General features: G+C 41.9%; 1 protein-coding gene across 2 annotated transcripts in view; it reads right to left on the bottom strand.

The window, feature by feature from the left end:
• The window catches only part of LOC137618083 (uncharacterized), an 82840-nt gene that overhangs the window by 35288 nt on the left and 22034 nt on the right, over positions 1-25518 (bottom strand). The window contains exons 3-4 of one of the 2 annotated variants that reach the window (XM_068348059.1): positions 10481-10662; positions 1086-1278 (exon numbers count right to left, since the gene is read on the bottom strand). In XM_068348059.1, the coding sequence (XP_068204160.1) occupies positions 1086-1278; positions 10481-10662 (375 nt within the window). Of the gene's footprint in view, positions 1-1085; positions 1282-10480; positions 10663-25518 lie in introns of both variants that reach the window. The other variant, XM_068348058.1, reaches the window with a different exon arrangement.

Here is a 25518-nt window from a genome sequence, read left to right as displayed (position 1 = left end):
ATAGACCATGCCAGATAATTAAAACTTTATATTTATATTTTAATATATTTTAACCCTTTTACCCCCAGGCTATTTGGAACTTTCCAACCCTTAACCTCCAGGGGTTATTTTTTTTTTCAACCACATTTTGCAGTATATTTTTTTCCAATTGCTCTAACAGCCTTAATTTTCGTCATAGAGAGGTCAGGTTTGTCTCATTCTCTTGAAAAATGCCTGAAGTTTCTCAAAAAATTATCAAAAATATGCAAAAAAAAATGTAAATAGCAGTTTTTTGCAAGGACATACCGGTACGTCCATGGGGGTAAAGGGATGAGGTTTGTGAAACGTACCAGTACGTCCTTTGGGGGTAAAAGGGTTAAAAATGAAACAAGGTAATTTAATTCCCACAATGATTGCAATGACCTTACAGTGATTAGGTAATCCGTTTTAATTTGTTACTCTTAAGAACACTATCAAAATCTTTACAAATACAGTACAGTAATCCATTTTCCAAACTAGATATCTTCAATAAAAAGAATACAAGTAGAATTAACTAGCATTCTCCAGGAGTACAATAAAAATTACAATAGTGTATATACTGTACTGTATTGTAACAGACCAACACCCCCAAAACTATGTTCATACGGATTATCTCTTGGACCCTTGTTAATTGATCAGTATTGATGCGGAAAAGGGGAGGGGAATATTGATTCCTATATAGGAAGAAGCAGGAAACTCTGGAAGAAGTTTCCGCACAATCTGAGAGTACAATTTGCGTATTCCAAAAAACTAAGGATCCGTAAATCTAAGTCAATTATATAAAAAAATTAACCAATTCAAAGTAGTGTTATCTAATTCCTACATCAATAATAATTATAATAACAATAAATATAATAATGATGATAATTACTATCATTACCTTAATAACTCATACAAAACATTTTCTACTTTGTTAATAATCTTAGCTGAAAACAGCTTCCAAGCACACACAAATCTACACAAGACCAGGTACACAATCTAAAGTGGCTTACTTGTACACAGAAAATATAAGGCAAGAAATTTTTAAAATCAATTCAATACAACTTTAAAAAGCAAATCTACAATACCTCTTCTTCATGGACAGCTGAGTCATATAAGTAGTTGATGAAGTCTGACTGATTGTGAGGATGGGCCGAAGGAGGATAAAAGTCATCTGTGTGGTTTCCCCTGCTTAAGCCTCCCGAACTCCATAATATATTATCACCCCCAATATCACGTCCCAAGCTCCTAGAATTGTGGCTTAGGTTATTTCCACAAGTTCTGCTGAAAATTAAAAAGAAAAATCAAAATGACAATAGAGAATTATGTAAAGGCTTTCAACCTTCTTCAAAATTCTGTTTAAGCTCTACTTAAAATAACCAGTTGACAAAAAATTAAATTCTATACCTAAATATATCCCAATATATCAGGCACATTTTTGTGTACTTTTTAAAAGTAACAATTCTTCACACTTCAAAGGTGGCCTCTGCAGTTGGCACAAAGAGTTTTGCAGTCTGCACACCCATGATGTATGGGACAAACCTTTTAAAATTCAGAGTCAGAACCTAGAGATATTTTATTTTTAAGGCTTTCAAGTGGGGAACCAATGTAAGACTACAATCAAATATCAACCCTAGATATCTAGCTTCACTTACACATGGGATCCGATGTTTGATGTATATTATCAGGGTCTGGATATATTCCCCAAATACAACAGAAATGGACATCAACAGTTTTACTTATAGAAAACTTAAATCCATTCATATCAGACCACTGAATAATTTTGTCAATTTAGAGTTGTAGTTTTTAGTTTTCTCTCAACCACTGCCATTCTAGGTCCAGCAAATGACAAGGAGAGATAAAATACAAATAGCGTTGAGAGAATATCTTGGGGAATGACAGAGGATATCCCATTAATGGCTAATGTCAATAGGGTTACGCTTAGCACACTACCCTGGGGAACTCCTTCTTCCTGACACTTCCTCTCTGACAGAGTTTCACCTACTCTAACGTGGTAAAAATCTATGTGATACAAATGATTGAATGAACAATGGTAGCTCTCCTGTCAATCCCAAATTATGATTGATTTTAAGTATGCCATTTCTCCATGCAGTATCATATGCTTCTTAAAAAGATTAGTACATGGTACTGTTTGGAAGTAAAGGCTTCACAATTAGATTAAGAGGACTCGACTCATATCAACACATCCGTCATTGAGTGCGTTTTTATAAATCCACTGGATAGATGATAAAATACCTTTCTTCTCTAGGTTCCACACCAGTCTTGCATTGACCATCTTCTTCATGATATTACATAAACAAGATTTCAATGCAATTGGTCAATAATTTGCAACTATAAAATTATCCTAACCGAGTTTTAAAAAACTAAAAAAAAAAAAATGGCTAGTTCCCAAACACTTGGATAACTATGATCATGCAATATTCTGTTAATAATGCATAATTAAAAAGCTTAGTATTAACAGGTACATATTTAAATCATTGCATATGGAATTCCATCGAGTTTAAGGGCTAACATTGCAGTTAAGTGCAGAATCAAATTCCCTTTCAGTAAAAGGAGCATTGTAAGATTCCTCCTTTTCTGTTGCAAAATTTAAAATTTTCTTTTACTCAATGCATCTACACTGGTGACCAGGGGTTGCGTCACACTTGCATGATACATTGTAGAAATGATTAGCCAAAGTATTGCTAACCTCAGTTGCTCCAGTCACATACTGACCATTCAGCTTCAACGCTGGTGGAGGATTGGGGGTAAATTTGCCTACTATCTTTTTTCCTTTCCTCCATACAGAAGATGATGGTGATCCACTGTTGATGGAGGAAACAAAAGATATCCAAGACTGCCGCCTAGCTTCTTTCATGGCACGACGGAACTGTGCTCTACATTTTTTTTATGTTATCAAATTCTCGACTGTACTTCACCTATGCAACAGAGTCAAAGATTTTCTTGTGGCTCTGTGCAGGGCAATTAGTTTGGAAGACCACCAGGGGACTGGTCACCGTCTGAATAACTCTGTGGTATTGGGAACCGAATTGACTCCTGCTGTATGGAGAGTTCTGTTCAGTAAGTCTATGACATCCTCAACACTTTCAAGCTGTTGGGGTTTATAATGATTGGTGCATGATCATTAATATGCCAATAATCTACTGTTCTCCAATCAAAATCGAGACGGTAGTAAGAGCTTGCAATTGGAAGGTTAATGCAAGATAAGGTACCTGTCTGGACATGAAAGTTTGTGAGCTCTCCTGTATTAAGGAGCCCTACATCTTCATTCTCCATAACTGATGATACAATAATACCCCTTGCATTTGCTAAAAAACATTATCCCATAAAGGATGTCTACCATTCAAATCTCCTAGTAATAGAAATGGTTGAGGGGGTTGTTGAATCACCTCTACTTAATTATTATATGAGATGTTATTTGGAGGCAAGTGAAGAGAGCAAATTGTGTATTTTCTCCCAATAGCAATTTGGACAACCACTGCCTGCAGAGGAGCACAGACAGGCATATAGTGTATATTTGGGGAACATCTCGACAGATATACATAAGACTTCCGCCATGGCTCCCTGCTCATTGATCATACGGTGTCCTACAGCTAACATACTCTCGAGGACAGGAAGTATTACCATCCATGGTAAGATTTGGAACAAGTGCTACACATTTTTCCATATTTACAAACTTTAGATGAGTGTCCAAGTTTAAAACAATAACATTGCAGTGGCTTCTGCTTGAAAGGACAAACATTAATCTTTTAATTTTCAATAATAATATGAAAAGGCACATCAGCACCCTGGAAAGTAAGTATAATCATTGATGTTCCAGGAACTTTATGTACTTTCCATACATTTAATGGACACATGGAAAGTATCTCCTCCTCTGTAATTTCGTGCAGGTCTTTACTGAAGACTACTCCCCTTCCATAACTAATATTTAGATGGGGTTTGATTTCTAATGTAATATCATCACTGCTTGTCTGTATGTTAGAAAGTACTACAGACAGTGTCGATTTTCCATAGATACATACATACATATACCAAGGCACTTCACCCAATTTTGGGGGGTAGCCGACATCAACAAATGAAACAAAAACAAAAAAGGGGACCTCTACTCTCTACGTTCCTCCAGCCTAACAAGGGACTCAACCGAGTTCAGCTGGTACTGCTAGGGTGCCACAGCCCACCCTCCCACATTATCCACCACAGATGAAGCTTCATAATGCTGAATCTCCTACTGCTGCTACCTCCGCGGTCATCTAAGGCATCGGAGGCAGCAGCAGGGCCTACCGGAACTGCGTCACAATCGCTCGCCATTCATTCCTATTTCTAGCACGCTCTCTTGCCTCGCTCACATCTATCCTCCTATCACCCAGAGCTTCCTTCACTCCATCCATCCACCCAAACCTTGGCTTTCCTCTTGTACTTCTCCCATCAACTCTTGCATTCATCATCATCTTTAACAGACAGCCATTTTCTATTCTCTCAACATGGCCAAACCACCTCAACACATTCATATCCACTCTAGCTGCTAACTCATTTCTTACACCCGTTCTCGCTCTCACCACTTCGTTCCTAACCCTATCTACTCGAGATACACCAGCCATACTCCTTAGACACTTCATCTCAAACACATTCAATTTCTGTCTCTCCATCACTTTCATTCCCCACAACTCCGATCCATATATCACAGTTGGTACAATCACTTTCTCACATAGAACTCTCTTTACATTCATGCCCAACCCTCTATTTTTTACTACTCCCTTAACTGCTCCCAACACTTTGCAACCTTCATTCACTCTCTGACGTACATCTGCTTCCACTCCACCATTTGCTGCAACAATAGACCCCAAGTACTTAAACTGATCCACCTCCTCAAGTAACTCTCCATTCAACATGACATTCAACCTTGCACCACCTTCCCTTCTCGTACATCTCATAACCTTACTCTTACCCACATTAACTCTCAACTTCCTTCTCTCACACACTCTTCCAAATTCTGTCACTAATCGGCCTAGCTTCTCTTGTGTGTCTGCAACCAGTACAGTATCATCCGCAAACAACAACTGATTTACCTCCCATTCATGGTCATTCTCGTCTACCAGTTTTAATCCTCGTCCAAGCACTCCAGCATTCACCTCTCTCACCACTCCATCAACATACAAGTTAAACAACCACGGTGACATCACACATCCCTGTCTCAGCCCCACTCTCACCGGAAACCAATCACTCGCTTCATTTCCTACCCTAACACATGCTTACTACCTTTGTAGAAACTTTTCACTGCTTGCAACAACCTTCCACCAACTCCATATAACCTCATCACATTCCACATTGCTTCCCTATCAACTCTATCATACGCTTTCTCCAGATCCATAAAAGCAACATACACCTTACCTTTTGCTAAATATTTCTCGCATATCTGCCTTACTGTAAAAATCTGATTCATACAACCCCTACCTCTTCTAAAACCACCCTGTATTTCTAAGATTGCATTCTCTGTTTTATCCTTAATCCTATTAATCATTACTCTACCATACACTTTTCCAACTACGCTTAACAAACTAATACCTCTTGAATTACAACACTCATGCACATCTCCCTTACCCTTATATAGTGGTACAATACATGCACAAACCCAATCTACTGGTACCATTGACAACACAAAACACATATTAAACAATCTCACCAACCATTCAAGTACAGTTACACCCCCTTCCTTCAACATCTCAGCTCTCACACCATCCATACCAGACGCTTTTCCTACTCTCGTTTCATCTAGTGCTCTCCTCACTTCATCTATTGTAATCTCTCTCTCATTCTCATCTCCCATCACTGGCACCTCAACACCTGCAACAGCAATTATATCTGCCTCCCTATTATGCTCAACATTCAGTAAACTTTCAAAATATTCCGCCCATCTTTTCCTTGCCTCCTCTCCTTTTAACCACCTTCCATTTCCATCTTTCACGGTCTCTTCAATTCTTGAGCCAGCCTTCCTTACTCTCTTCACTTCTTTCCAAAACAACTTCTTATTCTCTTCATATTAATAACCTAATCCCTGACCCCACCTCAGGTCAGCTGCCCTCTTTGCCTCACGTACCTTGCGCTTTACTTCCACATTTTCCTCTCTATATTTTTCATACTTCTCTATACTATTACTCTGCAGCCATTCTTCAAAAGCCCTCTTTTTCTCTTCCACTTTTACCTTCACTCCTTCATTCCACCATTCACTGCCCTTCCTCATGCTGCCTCCAACAAACTTCTTGCCACACACATCACTTGCAATCCCAACAAAATTTTCTTTTACTAACTTCCACTCCTCCTCTAAATTGCCAGTTTCTCTTACTTTCACTTCGTCATATGTCATTTTCAACCTTTCCTGATATTTACTTTTTACCCCTGGTTTTATTAGCTCTTCAACCCTCACTAGCTCCCTTTTACATCCACCTACTCTATTCCCCCACTCTTTTGCTACAACTAATTTTCCTTCCACCAAAAAATGATCAGACATACCGTTAGCCATACCCCTAAACACGTGCACGTCTTTCAATCTTCCAAACATTCTTTTAGTTATCAACACATAATCCATTAATGCCCTTTCTACTACTCTTCCATTTGCCACTCTTACCCATGTATACTTATTTTTATCCTTCTTTTTGAAAAAGCTATTACTTATCACCATCTCTTGCTCAACACACATATCTACCAGTCTCTCACCACTCTCATTTTCACCTGGTACGCCATACTTCCCAATGACACCTTCTACCTCTCCAGCACCCACTCTAGCATTCAAGTCACCCATGACAACTACATAATTCCTTCTACCCAGTCCTTCTACACACCTAGTTAATTCATTCCAGAACTCATTCCGCTCTTCTTCATTTTTCTCACTACCTGGCCCATACGCACTGACAAACGCCCAACATTCCCTACCCAACCTAACCCTTACCCACATTAACCTAGATGATATCTCCTTCCATTCCACTACTTTACCTGTCATCCATTCACTTAGCAATAAAGCCACACCCTCTCTTGCTCTTCCCCTTTCAATCCCAGACACTCTACCAGACCTTTCACCAAACATAACTTCACCCTTTCCTTTTATCTTAGTCTCACACAAGGCCAATACATCCATCCTTCTATTCCTAAACATACTTCCAATTTCACATCTTTTACTCTCTATCGTACTACATCCACGCACATTCAAACACCCCAAAACTAGAGTACGGGGAGCAGTCACTCTCCCCCCAGCTCCATCTCTTTGTTGATGTCTCACAGGATGTAGATACAGGAGAGGGGGTTCCCAGCCCCCTCGTCCCGTCCCTTTTAGTCGCCTCTTACGACACGCAGGGATAACGTTATTCTAATTTTTATATGCCCCCGGGCCACAGGGGGCATATAAACGAGATATATCACCAGGTGCATTGGTTCATACTTTTTCTGAATAAATTTGCATAATTTAAATAATTCCCTACTACCCCTTTACGTTCAGCCACAAGCCACATTAGGGGTTTTGGCTTTCTCTGGGAAGACATAAGTACAGTATATTGATATCTTTTTCAAACCAATCAGCAAGTTTGTATACATCCAATTCCTTTGGGACCTTATCACAAGGAGCCCCCCAAGATATTCTAATATTCATAACATCACATATTGCATTTAACGCTTTGTCATGGGTGTCAAAAGATATCCATGAATCCAATTTTTCATCTTCAAGTCTCATCTTATTTCCTTTATTAACCCATAAAACTCAAATGCTTTATGTATCTCCTCATAATTTCTCTAACGGAATTTGGGTAACATAAAGGATTCGCATTTTCCTTATGTTACCCAAATTATTTTATTTAACATCAGTAGAGTGGTCTTTTCTAGTTCCATGGTTAACAGAATTTTCCTTGATTAAATTAGCAGAGGTCATCCACAGTGCCAGGGGAGAGTCAGCGTATACAGGGGATGGGGGTTCATTACTTGAAGAATCCATAAAGCAGGGGTCGTGACTGGTTGGTTGATTAATTGGTTGTTTGGTTAACCTGCTTGAGAATATTAAGTATCACACATTGGAAAGGAAATTTGCATTCTCCACTATCGGCACAGCAAGAGCACACTTCCCAAATGGTCCACTAACCGTGGGATAACACCAACACAGATACAGAAGTATAAGTGTAAGCTAAACCCGCCTGTTCGAGCTCAGATCAACAAAATAGGGAATCATCCTGCCCACATCTGTAATGATATGCAAGTTATGCAATCAGTTGCAAGCAACTGTTTCTGTAAAAGGAAGATGAAACCCTGCCCTCCAATTGCCCTCGCTAGGATAAGAGTTGTTTGGGTATGTCCTCCCAAAGACCGGTAAACAACAAAGTAACCAACAATCTCTGGCTGATATTGGTATTACAGCGAACATCCAAAGCTGATCACTGTCAAGCAGAAGATTGGTCGCAAGCAACTACTTCCAAAAGACAAGATTGAAATGTATCTTCAATCACATTTGTCTGGAAGGCAGTTGTGTGCGCAAGTCCAGCCACGGACCAATAAACACAGGCAGGAGAAACTACCTCTATAGAAGGTAAATATTCCCCCTGATCTTAAGGCAGGAATCCTGTGATGGGTCCCCCGGGCCAGACCGAAGATCTGGGAGTGCCACAAATGGTTTGTAACACCAAAACTCAATTAGCGAACATCAATAAATGTTCGTAAACAAGACATCCTTCTCTCTGGTGACAGGTATCCCTTAGAAAAGAGGCGAATCATGTCTTGGATCTCTCCGTTCCTAATCAAATTATCTGGAATAAGCTCCAATTCTTCCCCCCCAAGGGAACAGACTTACTTTTGCAAAGTTTTGGAGTCCAAGTACCTTTAATACTTATGCGTACATTCCGGAGATATTAGGGAGTACCTGACGGGAATGATTGAGGAGCCCACTTGAGGGCAGACCTTCTATGCGTGTGGTCTATGGGAAGGTAGCGGCTCTTTGGAGAACCTAATTTCCCCGAAAAGATATAATCATCAACTATGAACAAGAGCTATTGATGCATTGGACCAGGGTTCCAATTTGTCTAATTAACAGCTTCAATTGGCTGAACCCAAGAATGTCCTTCGCGAACGAAGGTAAGTCAGTAGGTCTGTGTAATGGTAAGTTGCCCCTGCTATTCCTCATGAGTGTGGGCGCGCCCGCCCGCGAGGTAGCGCATGCAACTAGCGAAGCAGGCAGCCTTCGTCAGCAGTAGGAACACGCCTGCCCAGTCATTGCTCAAAAGGAATTGATTGATCACAAGTCATAACATTGTGAACATATTTGCAAGCGAGCGTGTGGCCGCGAAGTCTACTGGATAGACCTGCCAGTCATAATTATGCAGGAGGGCCGGGAAGCGCACACATTAGGGCGTGCGTTCTAGCTCTCGCAGGCGTAAATTTTTTCTAAAAGAGTTAAAACTTGCACTCAATCCTGGACGCGTGCACTATAAGGGCACGTCTTAGATCTTACACTGTGCTTAAGCGTGATTCACGCAATGGTGAGTGATTGTAACCCACCTGTTCAAAACTTCAAACAGGCGTAGCACACACCAGGGATCTAGCAAGATTAGTCACCCCACACGTACGTTTATAGGCGCAGCGTTCAAGTGTGTGCAACTAAGCCAGTGCGTGTTAAGGAAGACATGCACACCCTCCAAAGAGCTATAGTGCTCAGGCGAGAGCGTCCATTTAGGTGAGAGAACACGTTCACACTAGAGCCCACGCTGTTTGTGTTGAGATACATGTTGCTCATCAACACAGGGATCCTTCAGTGAGGTGCACGTCCCAAAGGAAGGTGTGTGGGAGACATGCTAACATTAAGCATGTCTCCTCCACAAGGGTCAGCCATGTTCACTTGATAAGCACGCTCAACTTTACAAAAAGGCGAGCTGCTCACTGAAAAAGTCCGGAAATCAACGTTCTAATTCAATCAAATTAGGAAACACTGATTCAACAGCACTCGCTGCGAGAAATAATGCTCATGAGCACATGTATCCAACTCAGAAGAAGTCTGACTCAAGGGTGACGTATAAGCTGTCGAAAGTTATGAGAGACATGCTAGCATTAAGCACGTCTCAGACTCAAAGACAATGTCCCAAGACATTGCATCGTCAACAAAACAAAATAGAAGAAAAAAAAAAGGTAGAGTCCAAGAGTAAGGTAGAAAATGTGCTGGAGAGAATTAACTGCCAAAATCTCTAGACAGTAGAAGAACTTCTGTTCTCACTGGTGGCTGCTATAAATATGACTGTTCAGTGATCAAGCAGAGGGGCAGTGTTTACCTGCTCCCAACTGGTAGATACCAGCCACCTGTTTACACCCCACTATAAAAGCTTTAATTGCCATATTCTCCAGCTCCGCTGTTACAGTATCTCTCCTATGTAAAGGACGAAGGTTTGTAATTTTATCGGAACAAAAGCAAAACTGAAAACAAACAATAAAAATTAATACATACTTATCTGGCTTATCTTGGAGATGAGCCAGACCTAATTGGTCTGTCTCATCTAGCACACTAGATATCAGTGCATCCACAAGGCGGAAGCCACCTAAGGCCCCGTTTCCACCTCCACCACCTCCATCTCCCCCTCCTCCAATTCCACCGTTCTTGTCTACTGTTCCAGTTCTTACACGGCAACTCTGTTGGGAAAATTTTATTCATTAACACATCAACTCCCTATCAAAAAAACTCTTCAAAAATTGATAAAATAAAATTTCCAAGGTGCTTGTATACTACAGTATGTAGTCACATTATAAATATATGCATACTGTTTTAAAGAAAGTTGTAAAAAGCCTAAATAAACTTATCAAAGAGTATTTATTTTACCTTATAAAAATATTAAAATCACATTTTTTAAAGTAACTTGCATTTTTTCTAACTATACAGTACAAACTTGAGTCCTTAAATAGGAGTATGCTTTCAGATAAGTAGACAGGCCACTGAGCTCTCACTACAAATTCCCGCCTGCAACTTCTACAGTAGGGTGGTTGAAGTTCAACTTAAAGGACTCAAGTTTGCATAGTTAGGAAATATGGAGTTTTTATGATAAAACAAAGTTTTATGAATACTTACCTGGCAGTTATATATATATAGCTGAGTCTCCGACTGCGGCAGAATTTAATCGAAAATCGCGGCAACCGCCTTGTGGTGGTTGTGAGGTTAGATGGTTAACAACCCTTACAGGGTGGTACTTGGAATCATTCCCGTTTTCTGTTCCTCAGATTATCTTTGCCCGACCTGTCTCCTGAGGGGAGATGGGTGGGCTTTAAAATATATATATATAACTGCCAGGTAAGTATTCATAAAACTTTGTTTTATCATAAAAACTCCATTTTTATGAATAGTACTTACCTGGCAGTTATATATATATAGCTGATTCACACATTTGGAGGAGGGAAACAGACAGAAAAACATAGTTGGGGAAACAACAAAAGAGTTGTAGGAGAACAGACACCTTGATTCCTTACCTGCTAAGGTAGCTGACTTCAAAGGTAACTGCCTCTAGAGTCGCTTTCCCTTAGGAGTGTTCAGCCAGGAGTAGACCTGCTACGCTGCAGACAACTCAATCGAGTCTGTCAAAGGGGTAGGACCAACAAATTGACTAGACTTCAGAAACTACCTTCCCATATAATAAAAACCTGCAACCTTACTAAAGCTAACCACCTAACCTTGCAGAAATAGATATAAACTATCTATCTGGACTGAGGGAATCGTACCACAAGACAAGGACCTCAGACAACCATAAAAAACACAAACCCAATTACAAGTACATAAACTAAGGTTGAGTGGGGGTAGTAACTCCTTTGCCTAATACAGAAGCCGCAGCTACGTATGGTCCCAAGGTATAACACTTGTCATAGTCCACTCTTACCTCTCTGAGGTAATGAGAAGCGAAGACAGAGTTGCTCCTCCAGAACGTTGCGTCCATGATCTGCCTAACTGACATATTTTTCCGGTATGCCAGCGAAGCAGCAATGGCCCTTACTTCGTGAGCCCGTACATTTAACAGGGCGAAGTTTTCTTCCTCACAAAAGAGGTGGGCTTCCCTAATAGTTTCCCTCAGGAAAAAGGACAAAGCGTTCTTTGACGGGTTTTTGAGGATCCTTCACCTAACACCATAAGGAGTTGGAAGCACCCCTCACACTCTTAGTGTGGGTCAAATAAGCCTTGAGAGCCCTAACCGGGCAGAGGAGGCTTTCCTGTTCCTGACCCACTAGATTCATGAGGTTAGGGACTTCAAAATTCCTGGGCCAGGGTTTCGAAGGGTTCTCATTCTTGGCGAGAAAGTCGAACCTCAAGGCACAAACCGCTCCATTTAGGGTGAAGCCTACACGCTTCTCGATTGCCTGGACCTCGCTGATCCTCCTGGCAGTCGCTAGAGTCAAACGGAAGAGGGTTTTCTTAGTCACATCTCGCAGAGAAGCTTGCGAGATAGGCTCAAACTTCCTGGAGCACAAAAACTTGAGCACCACATCTAGGTTCCAAGAAGGGGGTCTTAAGTGCACCTGCTTCGTTGTCTCAAAAGACCTAATGAGGTCCTGCAAGTCCTTATTCTGAGATAACTCTAAGCCTCTATGCCTAAAGACGGTTGAGAGCATGCTCCTGTATCCTTTAATGGTAGACACAGCCAGCTTAGCATCCTGCCTGAGGTACAAAAGAAAGTCTGCAATCTGGCTTAGAGAGGTAGAGGACGAGGAAACCTTGCGCCTCCTGCACCAAGCTCTAAAGGTCTCCCACTTTGACTGGTAGACTCTTTGTGAAGAGATCCTCCTTGCCCTGGCAATAGCTTTCGCCGCTTGTGCCGAAAAGCCTCGAGATCTAACGAGCTTCTCGACAGTCTGAAGGCAGTCAGATTGAGAGCGAGGGGGTTTTGGTGAAATCTCTCGAAGTGGGGTTGTCTGAGAAGATCTGGACTTGCCGGGAGTCTTCTTGTTAAGTCCATCAGCAACCCTACCACTTCGGTGAACCATTCCCTCGCAGGCCAGAATGGAGCCACTAGGATCATTCGTCCCGAATCGAGGAGAGCGAATTTCCTGACAACCAGATTGATGATCTTGAACGGGGGAAAGGCATACATGTCCAGCCCCGTCCAATCCACTAAGAAGGCGTCCACTGCAACAGCTTCCTCGTCCGGGACTAGGGAGCAGTAGTTGGGGATCCTCTTGTTTAGACCGGAGGCGAAAAGGTCTATTACAGGTCTGCCCCACAACTTCCAGAGGCTCCGACAGACATGCGGGTTGAGAGTCCACTCTGTGGGAAGGACTTGTCCCCTCCTGCTGAGCATGTCTGCCCTGATGTTTCTCTGCCCTTGAACAAACCTTGTCAACAGCTGGGTCTCGTTCTCGTTCGCCCAAAGGAGAAGCTCTCTCGCAGTTGAGAACAGAGAGAGGGAGTGAGTTTCCCCTTGCTTCCTTATGTACGCGAGAGCTGTGGTGTTGTCGGAATTGATCTCCACAGTCTTTCCTGACACCGAGGTTTTGAAGGCCTTGAGCCCTAACAAAATGGCCATCAATTCCTACCTGTTGATATGCCAACTGATCTGACTCCCTTCCCAAATACCTGAGACCTCTTTGTTCCCTAGTGTTGCTCCCCAGCCTGACTCGGACGCGTCTGAGAATAACACTAGGTCGGGGTTCCACTTGAACAAGGAGATCCCTTTTCCCAACAGAGCTGGGTCCAGCCACCACATCAAAAGATCCTTGATCTTTGTCGGAATGGGAAAAGAAAAAGTGTCCTCCTGGATCTTTCTGTTCCAAACCTTTGCGAGGAAGTGTTGCAGAGGCCTTAGGTGCAGTCTCCCCAACAGGACAAACTGCTCCAGGGAGAGTTCCCAGCAGGCTCATCCAATCCTTCGCTGAGCATTCCTGCTTCCTCAAAAAGTCTTTGACTTTGTCCAGGCACCTGGTCTGCCTCTCCTGAGAGGGAGAAGCCTGAAAAAGAACTGAATTCAGAACTATCCCCAAATAGAGAATAGTCTGATTCGGCTCGGTCTGAGACTTCCCCAGTTGACGATGAGTCCCAGGTCCTGAGTCATCATTAGGTCCTCCAGACATTTCTCTTTCGACTGTGACCAGATCAGCCAGTCGTCTAGATAGAAGGAGACCCTTATCCCCTCCTGGTGTAACCATCCTGCCACCTTTGCCATTAGTCTGGTGAAAACTTGGGGAGCTGTGCTGAGACCGAAGCAAAGTGCCCTGAATTGGAAGCACTTGTCCTGGAACACAAAACCTCAGATATCTCCTCGAAGACGGATGAATGGGGACGTGAAAATAAGCGTCCTGCAGGTCGAGAGAAACCATCCAGTCTCCTGGACAAACTGCAGCCAGCACTGACTGAGTCGTCTCCTTGGAGAACTTTGTTTTCTCCACGAAGGCGTTCAGAGAGCTGACATCTAGGACTGGTCTCCATCCACCCGAGTTCTTGGGAACCAGAAACAGGCGATTGTAAAAGCCTGGGGAGGCGAGGTCTTGAACCGGCTCTATTGCTCCCTTGACCAACATCTGGTCGACTAGCACCAGAAGAGCCTCTCGTTTCCCCGCATCGGTGTACTGAGCCACTAAGGCTAGGGGAGAGTCTGAGAGAGGTGGTTTCTTTAAAAAGGGGATCTTGTAACCTTCCTTGACGACTGAGAGGGACCAGGTGTCCGCCCCTCTCCTTTCCCAAGACTGCCAAAAACGAGACAGTCTTGCCCCTACTGGTGTCTGGAGGACTTCCATCTCATTTTTGGGACCGGGGCCTAAACTCACCCCTGCTGGTCCTTGGCCCTGACTCTTGCCTTCTCCCCCTAAAATCCGCTCTCGAGGAGATCCTGCCCCGAAAGGGCTGTTGAAACTTCTTCTCTTCCTTCTTCAGAGGAGCAGGAGCAACAGGTAAGGTCTTTCTAGCCGACCGAGACAAAAGGTCCTGAGTAGCCTTGTGAGCCAGAGAAAGGGAGATATCTCTGACCACAGCTTCAGGAAAAAGATGACGTGAAAAAGGGGCGTAAAGCAGCTCCGACTTCTGGGCAACAGTCACAGACCTGGAGGTGAAGGAGCACAATAGGGCCCTCTTCTTTAAGACCCCTGCTGAGAAAAGGGAAGCCAATTCATTAGCTCCATCCCTTAGAGCTTTGTCCATGCAGGACATGATACTCGTCAGGTCCTTCATGTCCTCCAGGAGTTCAGACTTCCTGGCCAGAGTCCCGAGAGACCAGTCCAGGAAGCTGAAAACCTCGAAAACCCTGAAAATTCCCTTGACGAGGTGATCAAGCTCCGACATGGACCACATCACCTTGGCAGAGTTTAAAGCATGCCTTCTTGCGAGTCCACAAGAGCCGAGAAGTCACCTTGGGAGGAGGCAGGCACTCCTAACCCCAAAGGTTCCCCTGTCTCATACCACATACCGGCCTTGGAAGCGAGCCGAGACGGTGGAAAAGAAAAGGTGGTCTTGACAGCTTGTCTCCGTTCCTTCATCCAATCATCCACCTTAGCGAGAGCTTTCTTGGCCGAAATTGAAAGTTTCATTTTGATGAAGGCCGAAGACTTAGTAGCTTTCTTCCTGGTAAATTGAGACTGAGGAGAACGAGGGGCCGAAGGTTGAAATTCCTCCCCATAAAGTTCCAAAAGAGAGCGAGAAAGAACCTTGTAATCACTAGAAGAGTCGGCAGGTTTTTCTTCCTCTTCCGAAATATCTTCGAGGTCCTGCTCAAGGATTACATCCTGAAGAGTTGGGCTGCCAGCAGTCTGGCACCGAGAGCTGTTTGAATCCTGGCGCCGAGCGCCGCTAACATCCAGTCGGCGAGAAGCGGTATCGTCACGATGACGAGAAGCGGTATCGTCACGATGACGAGAAGCGGTATCGTCACGATGACGAGAAGCAGTATCGTCACGATGACGAGAAACGGAAGCGTCCTGAAGATGCAGGCTGCCGTAGCCTTGAAAATGCAGACTGCATTCATCCTGTTTCCTAAGAAACAAGGCAGTAACGTCCTGGCGTTTCGAAAGAGAAAAGGAATCGTCACGGCGCCGAGAACGAGAGGCAGTATCGTCCTGGCGCCGGGAGAGGGGGGAAGGAAATTCCTGGTAGCGTGCCGATGAAGAGGGTGTGCGTTGTCGTACGGCCGACGAAGTGCGCAGAGGTTTCTTGGGAGAGATACTAAGATCTCTCTTAGAAGAAGATCTCTTAACAGTCAAAGAGACGTCCTTACGTCTGACGGACTGAGAAGGGTAGCTGAAAGCTTGAACTAACGATGAAAGTTGTTCCTGCATAACAACCATGAAAGCTTTAGCAACCTCCGCTGGCTCTCGCGGTGCCGAAGACAGCAGTTGTCGTACGGCTTGACTGGGAGCGCTAGCAGAAGTAGTAGGGAGTCTAGCAGGATTAACTGGGCTAAGAACTCTCTGCTTCGCCCTTTTAACAGGAACAACATCGAAATCGTCTTCCGAAGGATCAGGATCTCGGCTACTCGAACCGGGAGAGGGAGAGCGAGACTGCACGTCCCGGTTCCACCCTCTCTTCATTGGTCTTGATTCGTAACGCCAATTACGTCTGGGAGAACGATCAGGCGAAGACACAAACGTATCCGACACGCCTTTCCTACGGCGGTCAAGAGCAGCCTGGGAGATCGCAACAGGACTGTCTGAGGCGACGACTAACCGAGGATAAGCACCTCTCACCCCCTTTCGGCTTTCGACGTACCTTCTCCCTTGGTCCTGGGAGCTTGGTAGAGGTCTAGACCTAGGGGTATGACAGATTCGATTAGTCGTCACCTCCACTGCACTTTCACAAGCACTAATTTCACCTACACCCTTACCTTTAAAGGCCTCCAATTGTGCTTTAATGGCCTCTAATTCAGCACCTAATTTAGCATACCCAGGGTCATCCGTAGGCACAGATCCTGTAGAAGGGGCAGGAGTTACAACATTCGGGGAAGGAATAACTTCCAAAGAGGTTACAAGCAAAGGGTCAATAGATAAATCTAAGCTAGGCTCACTAGCAGACTTTGACTTTGATTTAGCTCTTCTAACTCTATCAATCTCAAGTTTACGCACATAGCGCTTCATAGCTAACCAATTATCATCACTTAAAACCTCGCATTCCTTGCACTTATTATCTAAAGCACATTCACACCCCCTGCAACCCATACAGATAGTGTGAGGGTCAACCGACACTTTCGGCAACCTCACCTTGGAAATATCATTCGCACAAATACAATAATGAATTTTTTCACTCATGATAAGAAAGGAAAAAAGACAAAAAACAAAAAACAAACACGATTGCCAAATCCCAACACAATGTACTTCACCAAAAACGAAGTCCAAAAAGGCGATGAAGGGAAAACGATACGAAAAAACTCTAAAGGGCGGACAAACGATGTTGTCGATCCGGCCGGCAGAGATAATCTGAGGAACAGAAAACGGGAATGATTCCAAGTACCACCCTGTAAGGGTTGTTAACCATCTAACCACACAACCACCACAAGGCGGTTGCCGCGATTTTCGATTAAATTCTGCCGCAGTCGGAGACTCAGCTATATATATATATATAACTGCCAGGTAAGTACTATTCATAAAAACACATATTTCAGTACTTTAAAAATTTGTGATTTGTTCCTAGACCAATACAAACCCTTGTGCTTTAATAGGAAACTTATCCTTAGGCAGAAGGAAGTTTCTATAACACAACTACCTGGTTTACTATCCAGGAAACTTATGCTTAGGCAGGAGGAAGTTCCTACAACACAACTAGCTGGTTTACTATCCTGGGAAGTTCAAGCACCTAGTAATGTGTAGGAGCAAAAGCAATGACACCTGTCAACCTCCTAAAGACCTAGTCATAAAGATGCAGCAGGTGTTAAACTAAGTCACCACCAGGAACTGCTAGATGGTCAGGGAAAAGCCTATAGCCATGTGGAGAAGATGGATACTGGTATGTGCAGCCTTGTGGTAGTCACTTAACAGATTGTGAAGTAAGTCTCCATCACAGGACAAGAAACGTCTCTTTTAGGATAGCCGTTGTGAAGTAAATGGAATGAGAGGTAGATTGATTGGACTTTTTATCCCTTCATTCTTCCCGTTTGCTTCATTATTCGCTGGATCGGTTGCTAGGTGTAGGGGAGCCACTAAGTTTTATTTTAGAATTTTCTCCCTATCTTCCCAAAGGAGGATGAGGATTGTCAAATGTATGGAACATATTTTCATTATCACCAAACGGTCATAATGAAAATATGTTCCATACATTTGACAATCCTCATCCTCCTTTGGGAAGATAGGGAGAAAATTCTAAAATAAAACTTAGTGGCTCCCCTACACCTAGCAACCGATCCAGCGAATAATGAAGCAAACGGGAAGAATGAAGGGATAAAAAGTCCAATCAATCTACCTCTCATTCCATTTACTTCACAACGGCTATCCTAAAAGAGACGTTTCTTGTCCTGTGATGGAGACTTACTTCACAATCTGTTAAATGCCTACCAAGAGGCTGCACATACCAGTATCCATGGATCTCTGGGTACTCCCGTAGGAAATGGACAGAGACGGTTCTGTCATTAACAGAATCCTGTCTTCACATATTGCATTCCTGACAGCTTTTACCTGAGAGGTGGGATTGATGCATTTTGTCTCGATGCATTTTGTCTAACTTCGTGCAAAAGCTTTCGGGATGCTCCTTCCATCACTTTGCCAGCCAGAGAAGCATGTCTGAATATCCCACAAAGTCAGAAAGCAACAACATTCTAGGATCTTTTCTCTTTTTATTTGCGTCACTGTAGGAAGTCATAGTGTCCTAGCAGAACATAAAAGCGAGTCATACTGGTCCCTGCTAGACAAGGCTAGGTTCTAGGTCCTGACCATAAACTCCTGAAGCAAGGTGATGGAAATGTTCTATCCTCCAGAATGACTTGAGATAAGCCATGTCATTTCCTACTTACTTTGTTAGGACTAGGCTAGTATAAGACAGTCTCTAGGGTCGAAGCTGTATCTGCCATTCATCACTCGAGTTCGAGCACGATCACTTGAGAGACCTACGAATTTGCAAAATTTTCCCTGCACCTTGGGCTCCCTAAAAGCTCTTGATGACTCTTACACAATTCTCGCAGAGTCCATTGTTATCACAGTAGATGATCAAAAGTGAGTGACCCTTAATGTCATTGATCAAGACCTTTTAAATCCTAGTGCAGAGCATAAGATCCTTAGATTCAGATCTGCAAAAGCCGGGCAAAATATATGCCACATCTATTTTTCTAATAATGAAACTTTGGTTTTAACCAACAATAGACAATATAAGATAAATTCAAAATATCTGTTGAAAACAAAAACACTACATTTCAAGAAATTTCAATAGATTCCTTAACGCTAATATGATTACCATAATATAAAATTGGCAATGTAGGCTTTCTGTACTGGCCACACCAGAGCAATCTTGGGAAAGTTTGACAAAGTATAAGTCTTAATTAAAACTTGTATCAGGAGCTCAGCACCATTCTTCATTGTAGAGATTGAGGAGCTTCCCCACACGCCCCCCCCCCCCAAAAAAAAAAAGGGGGGGGGGGCTGGTCAGCTCAGGATCATGCAGAGTTTAGTTTACCAATTGCTGAGTAATTGGTGAAACAGGAAAATGAGCAGAAGGGATTGTTGGTAGGTATCCACGAATGCTGCTAATTGACTGGAACTGTTGACTGAAACTGGGGAAAACTGAGTTTCTTGTTCAGCTGAATGATGAGCTGGTCAAGCGACGGTGGAAACCTGAAGTACGAAGCCTTTCTGTCAAGCAATGATGTAGGGTTCCAGCATGGACTGAACTTTTACGAACATCTCTACCATGTTGCCGACTTCCCAAGAGTGTACCACTTGTGAAAAAAGCCCATAGTTGACAGTCACGAACAGAAGAATTGCCATTCATCAATGCTATTTTGGATGGCTTGTAAAGTAACAGCAGTACATGTGTTATTAGTAGGTTGAAAAGCAGGTGAATTTTTTTCTGTATATCAAATCCCTAATACAATTAAGATACACAGGTGGGTAGCCCATCCCTCCCTGAATACATCTATGGCCACATATTCTCCGGAGGCATATAATTAAGAGAGTATTGTTTATATAATCTCCTAACTTATGCAGCATTACTTGCCAATTTTTGACTCTTAAGTTTTAAATTTTGACTTGCATTCTTTGGCTATTTTTAATACAGGTGAAGTGGTGCTGCCATAAGAGCAAACTATAAGGTGAGGTGGAGCTCCCACAGGAGGGTGTGGTAGTGAATAGGAGAGGTGCCCCTCCCATAGGAACGCACGATCACAAGCAGGTGAAGTAGCACTCCCGCCGGAGCGCACGGTTGCAAACAGATGAAGTGGCACTCCCTTATGAGCGGAATTACCCAACAGGTGAGGTCATGCTCCTGTAGGAGTGCACATTCATGAGCGGCTGAGATGGCTCTCTTGTAGGAGTGGGCAATCGGGAACAGGTGACTAATTGATTGATTGATCTTGGATTGTCTAGCATTTACAAACAGGTGAGGTGGCACTTCAATGAAAAAGTGCAATCTGGTAACTGACACTCCAGTAGGAGCATGCAATCGCAAACAGCTGAGGTGGTGTTCCTGTAGGAGGCCATTTTGCAAAATTGGAAACAAACCTGCCTAGCGATCTGCTGGACTGGAGTTACGAAATCCGCTCAAGCTTAATAGTGTCTCGTCGTGTCTGCAACTTTGATATCTTTTTTGAGCTATGGGCAGGGGGGAGAAATCTATAGGTCAACCTGGAGAGTCATCAGCAGCCATTACCTGGCCTTACCTGGTCCAAGCTTGGAGAGGGCTTGAGTGCTGATCATATGTATATGCGGTCAGTCTCTAGGTCACTGTCCTGCTAGGGCATTATTATTATGATTATTAGTAGCTAAGCTACAACCCTAGTTGGAAAAGCAGGATGCTATACGACCAAGGACTCCAAAAGAGAAAAACAGCCCAGTGAGGAAAGGAAATATGGAAATAAACTACAAAAGAAGTAATGAACAATAAAATATTTTAAGAACAGTAACAGCATTAAAATAAATCTTTCATTTTTAAACTAGAAAAACTTCAAAAAAAAAATAGGAAGAGAAATAAGATAAAATAGTATGCCCAATTGTACCCTCAAGCAAGAGAACTCTAACCCAAGACAGTGGCAGACCATGGTACAGAGGCTATAGCACTACCCAAGACTAGAGAACAATGTTTGGTTATGGAGTGTCGTCTTAGAAAAGCTGGTTACCATACCTTAAGTCACTCTTCTACCTTACCAAGAGGAAAGTAACCACTAAACCATTACAATGCGATAGTCAACCCCTTGAATGAAGAATTGTTCGGTAATCTCAATGTTGTCAAATGTATGAGGACAGAAGAAAACGTGGAAAGAATAGGACAGACTATTCGGTGTATGTGTAGGCAAAGGAAAAATGAACCGTAACGAGACAGGGGGATCCAATGTACTGTAGTACTGTCTGACCAGTCAAAGGACCCAATAACTCTCTCGCAGTAGTATCTCAACAGGTGGCTGGTGCCTGGCCAACTTACTACCTGTCCCTTGGCTTTGCCATTAATGTGCAACCTTTAAAACCTTTAAAGCATAGGCCTTGGAGCATGTGATGCCCTTCTTACAATCTCCAATGCTGTAGAGTATCCCTTGATTGTAGTCAGGAAGTTCGAATGATTGCCCTTGATTTTAGCGCAGCTTTAAATTGTGTTAATCATGAGGACATTGTTTTCAAACTCAAACAGTTGGGAGTGGGTGAGTCTTTTCATAGCATCATTATTGAATCTTTAAGTAACAGATCACAAAGAGTTGTTACTGATGGACACCATAGTGAGTATAGGAATGTGATATCTGGTTTTCCTCATGGTAGTGTTCTTGGTCCATAGTGGTTTGGCATAGAAAACATGATGCTACTCTCTTTATATCAACTCTACCTCCTGAATATAGATCTGAGGTTGCTGAATCCTGTAACAGAGATCTATCCAAAACTAGTGCATGGTGCAAATTATGGGGCATGAAGTTGAATCATAACAAAACTAAGTATAATTGTAAGTAGGTCAAGGATAGTGGCTCCTCAACATCCGGATCTCAGCATTGATAATGTTTCTTTAACTCAGTATGACTCTTTTAAAATTTTAGGTGAGATTCTTGATAGCAATTTTACTTTTGAGGAACACATTAGGTCTGTTTCTTCTTCAATTGCACAAAAAAACTGGCTTACTGAGAAAGTCTTTCAAGGTTTTCAGTGACCAATCTATTATAAAGAAGTTTTAATTCTTCCATTCTACCTTGTTTCAAGAATTGTTCTTCTTTCTGGTCTTCAACTGCTGAATCTCATTTTATTTGTTGGACAGGTATGCAGTTAATTCTAATAGTCAGGCCTTCTCCATCATGAGGCTCAATACTACTGTACACAGTACACTAGAAGTTTTATTCCAGTTGTGACCAAGTTGTGGAATGATCTTCCTAATTGGGTAGTTGAATCAGTAGAACTTCAGAAGTTCAAACTCGCAGCAAATGTTTTTATGTTGAACAGGCTTGCATAAGTCCTTTTATAGTTTATAAATTAAATATGTTGTAATGTTGTTAATGTTTTTAAAGTATTTTATTTTAATTTTAATTACTTTTTATAGTTTATTTCCTTATTTCCTTTCCTCACCAAGCTATTTTCCCCTGTTGGAGCCCTTGGGCTTATAGCATCTTGCTTTTCCAAATGCGGTTGTAGCTTAGCTAGTAATAATAATATTAAATTTCTTGTTCCTGATCTAGATATTAATCTCTGGCACCATTATTCAATTAGTTTATTATGCATGTTGCATAAGATTTTTCAAAATTCTGACCATCCTCTGCATTCAGATCTTCCCTAAAAGTACCATACTGTTCGTAATACTAGGTATGTAGTTAATTCTAGTTATGCCTTTGCCATCATAAGGCTCAATACTCCAAAGTATTCTAGAAGTTTTATTCCAGATGTGACCAGATTGTGGAATGATATTCCTAACCAGGTAATTGAATTGGCAGAACTTCAAAAGTTCAAACCTCCAGTGAATGTTTTCATGTTGAACACGCTAACATAAGTCTTTTGTACTTTATATATTAAAGATCTGTTCTAATGTTGTTACTTTTCTTAAAATATTTTATTCTAAATGTTCATTACATCCGGTTCATTTATTTCCTTTCCTCACTGGGCTATTTCTCTGTGTTGGAGCCCTTGGGCTTATAGCATCCAACTTTTCAAACTATAGTTGTTGCTTAGCTAGTAAAAATAATAATATTGATGAAAATAATAATACAGTAATGATGATAATTGTAATAGTACAGTAACATACTGATGAGAACACGTGTGAACAGTTGAAGTGGAGTGCAAAGTAGCACGTAGTTTTGTTGTTTTTTTTATTTGTCCTCAGTGAAGGATTGGGCAACAGTTTCTCCCACTGGGAGAGAAACTGTAGAAGTTACATTTATGAAAACTCCTATTGATCAGTCTTAAAAGAATAATCACCAAAAACGGGGAAAAAGGGGCAAAATCCTTTTTCTTCCAACCGGTAGTGTTCAAGTCAAATAAGTGGATCAGCTATCAATGCTAAGAGAGAAAATTGTGCTAGAGGAATAACTTTAAACTCTTCTTCTATCAGCAATGTGCAACAATGTTTCATTCGTCAGTTACAATGACATTGTGTCTTTAGTCCACACTCGAGAGAATAAAAAATAACAAGAATGCTATTAAACAGGAGCAAGTGCATACTGACAGGATACATCAAAACTGTCAGTCAGCTCCAGTTATCTAATAACTACAAAACTTTCATTCTTGCTTAAATTCCCTTACACACAATATACTACAAGAAAAAACAATCAAGACATTCAGTCAGCGGAGCTGCAAGGAGTATGTCCATACTTTTTGGTAGCTAAAAAAATGTGACTACTCATTGTACTACCTGGGGGACAGTAATAATCATAACCTCATTATAAATTTTGACATCTTATTAAAGGACAAGGGTTTGTATTCATGTAGGAACAAGTATCATTTCAAGAATTTGAATCCTCTCACAAAACAACAAAAATGTCCACAAGTTCTAATTCTGCTTTCAAGAAAGTCAACAGGACTGGTATTCTTGCTAAAGCTCACTGAAATTTTTTGGTTTTAACATTTTTTATATGCTACAAAAATAGGGTGCTGCATATTATTTATAAGCCTCAATGTGAAAATTATCCAAGAAATTCTCCATCTTCTAGCTCTACACGTAAGATAAAAGAAATTTGTGACTCAATTTACATGCAGATCACAAAAATCAACCATTCAACATGATCTTCCCTGACAAGAAAACCATAGTGCAAAACTCTTAAATCATTATTTTACCATGTAGATGAATAGGAATCACAAAATCTGAAAGTCAAGACTTAGAGGACATGCCTGCCATATCTAAATAAAGTAAAGGTAAAATTGAAACCTACAAAACATTAGAGGGATCTAACGGTATCAGCATGCCCGATGAAATATTTTAGGTTTGCGCTTTTCCAGTGGATATTTTTCTAATAACAATGACTTCAGCCCTTAATTGAGAAATGTTATTTTGATAATAAAATAAATTTTTGAATATACTTACCCGGTGATTATAATAGCTGCAACTCTGTTGCTCGACAGTAAACTCTAAGGTAAAATTCGCCAGCGATCGCTACACAGGTTGCGGGTGTGCCCAACAGCGCCATCTGTCGTCCAGATACCCAGTACTCAATGTAAACAAAGAACTCAATTTTCTCCTCATTCCACTGCGTCTCTATTGGGGAGGAAGGGAGGGTCCTTTAATTTATAATCACCGGGTAAGTATATTCAAAAATTTATTTTATTATCAAAATAACATTTTTCAATATTTAACTTAGCCGGTGATTATAATAGCTGATTCACACCCAGGGAGGTGGGTAGAGACCAGCAAAATATGTTTACATTATTATGAGCTAAGAATTTTTATTTCATTTTAGAAGTTATCAAAATAACAAAAACAAAATAAATAGGTACCTGGTAAGGAAGTCGACTTGAACAATTACTCTGCCTTTTTAAGTACGTCTTCCTTACGGAGCCTCGCGATCCTCTTAGGATGCTGATCGACCCCTAGGATCTGAAGTATCAAGGGTTGCAACCCATACAACAGGACCTCATCAAAACCCCTAATCTAGGCGCTTCTCAAGAAATGACTTTGACCACCCGCCAAATCAACCAGGAAGCGAAAGGCTTCTTAGCCTTCCGGACAACCCAAAAACAACAATAAAAACATTTCAAGAGAAAGATTAAAAAGGTTATGGAATTAGGGAATTGTAGAGGTTGAGCCCTCACCCACTACTGCACTCGCTGCTACGAATGGTCCCAGAGTGTAGCAGTCCTCGTAAAGAGACTGACATCCTTAAGATAAAAAGACGCGAACACTGACTTGCTTCTCCAATAGGTTGCGTCCATTATACTTCGCAGAGATCTATTTTGTTTAAAGGCCACGGAAGTTGCGACAGCTCTAACTTCGTGTGT

Source organism: Palaemon carinicauda, chromosome 24 (genome assembly GCF_036898095.1).
Source record: "Palaemon carinicauda isolate YSFRI2023 chromosome 24, ASM3689809v2, whole genome shotgun sequence".
Lineage (NCBI taxonomy): Eukaryota > Metazoa > Arthropoda > Malacostraca > Decapoda > Palaemonidae > Palaemon > Palaemon carinicauda.
This window is presented reverse-complemented; position numbering and strand designations above follow the sequence as displayed.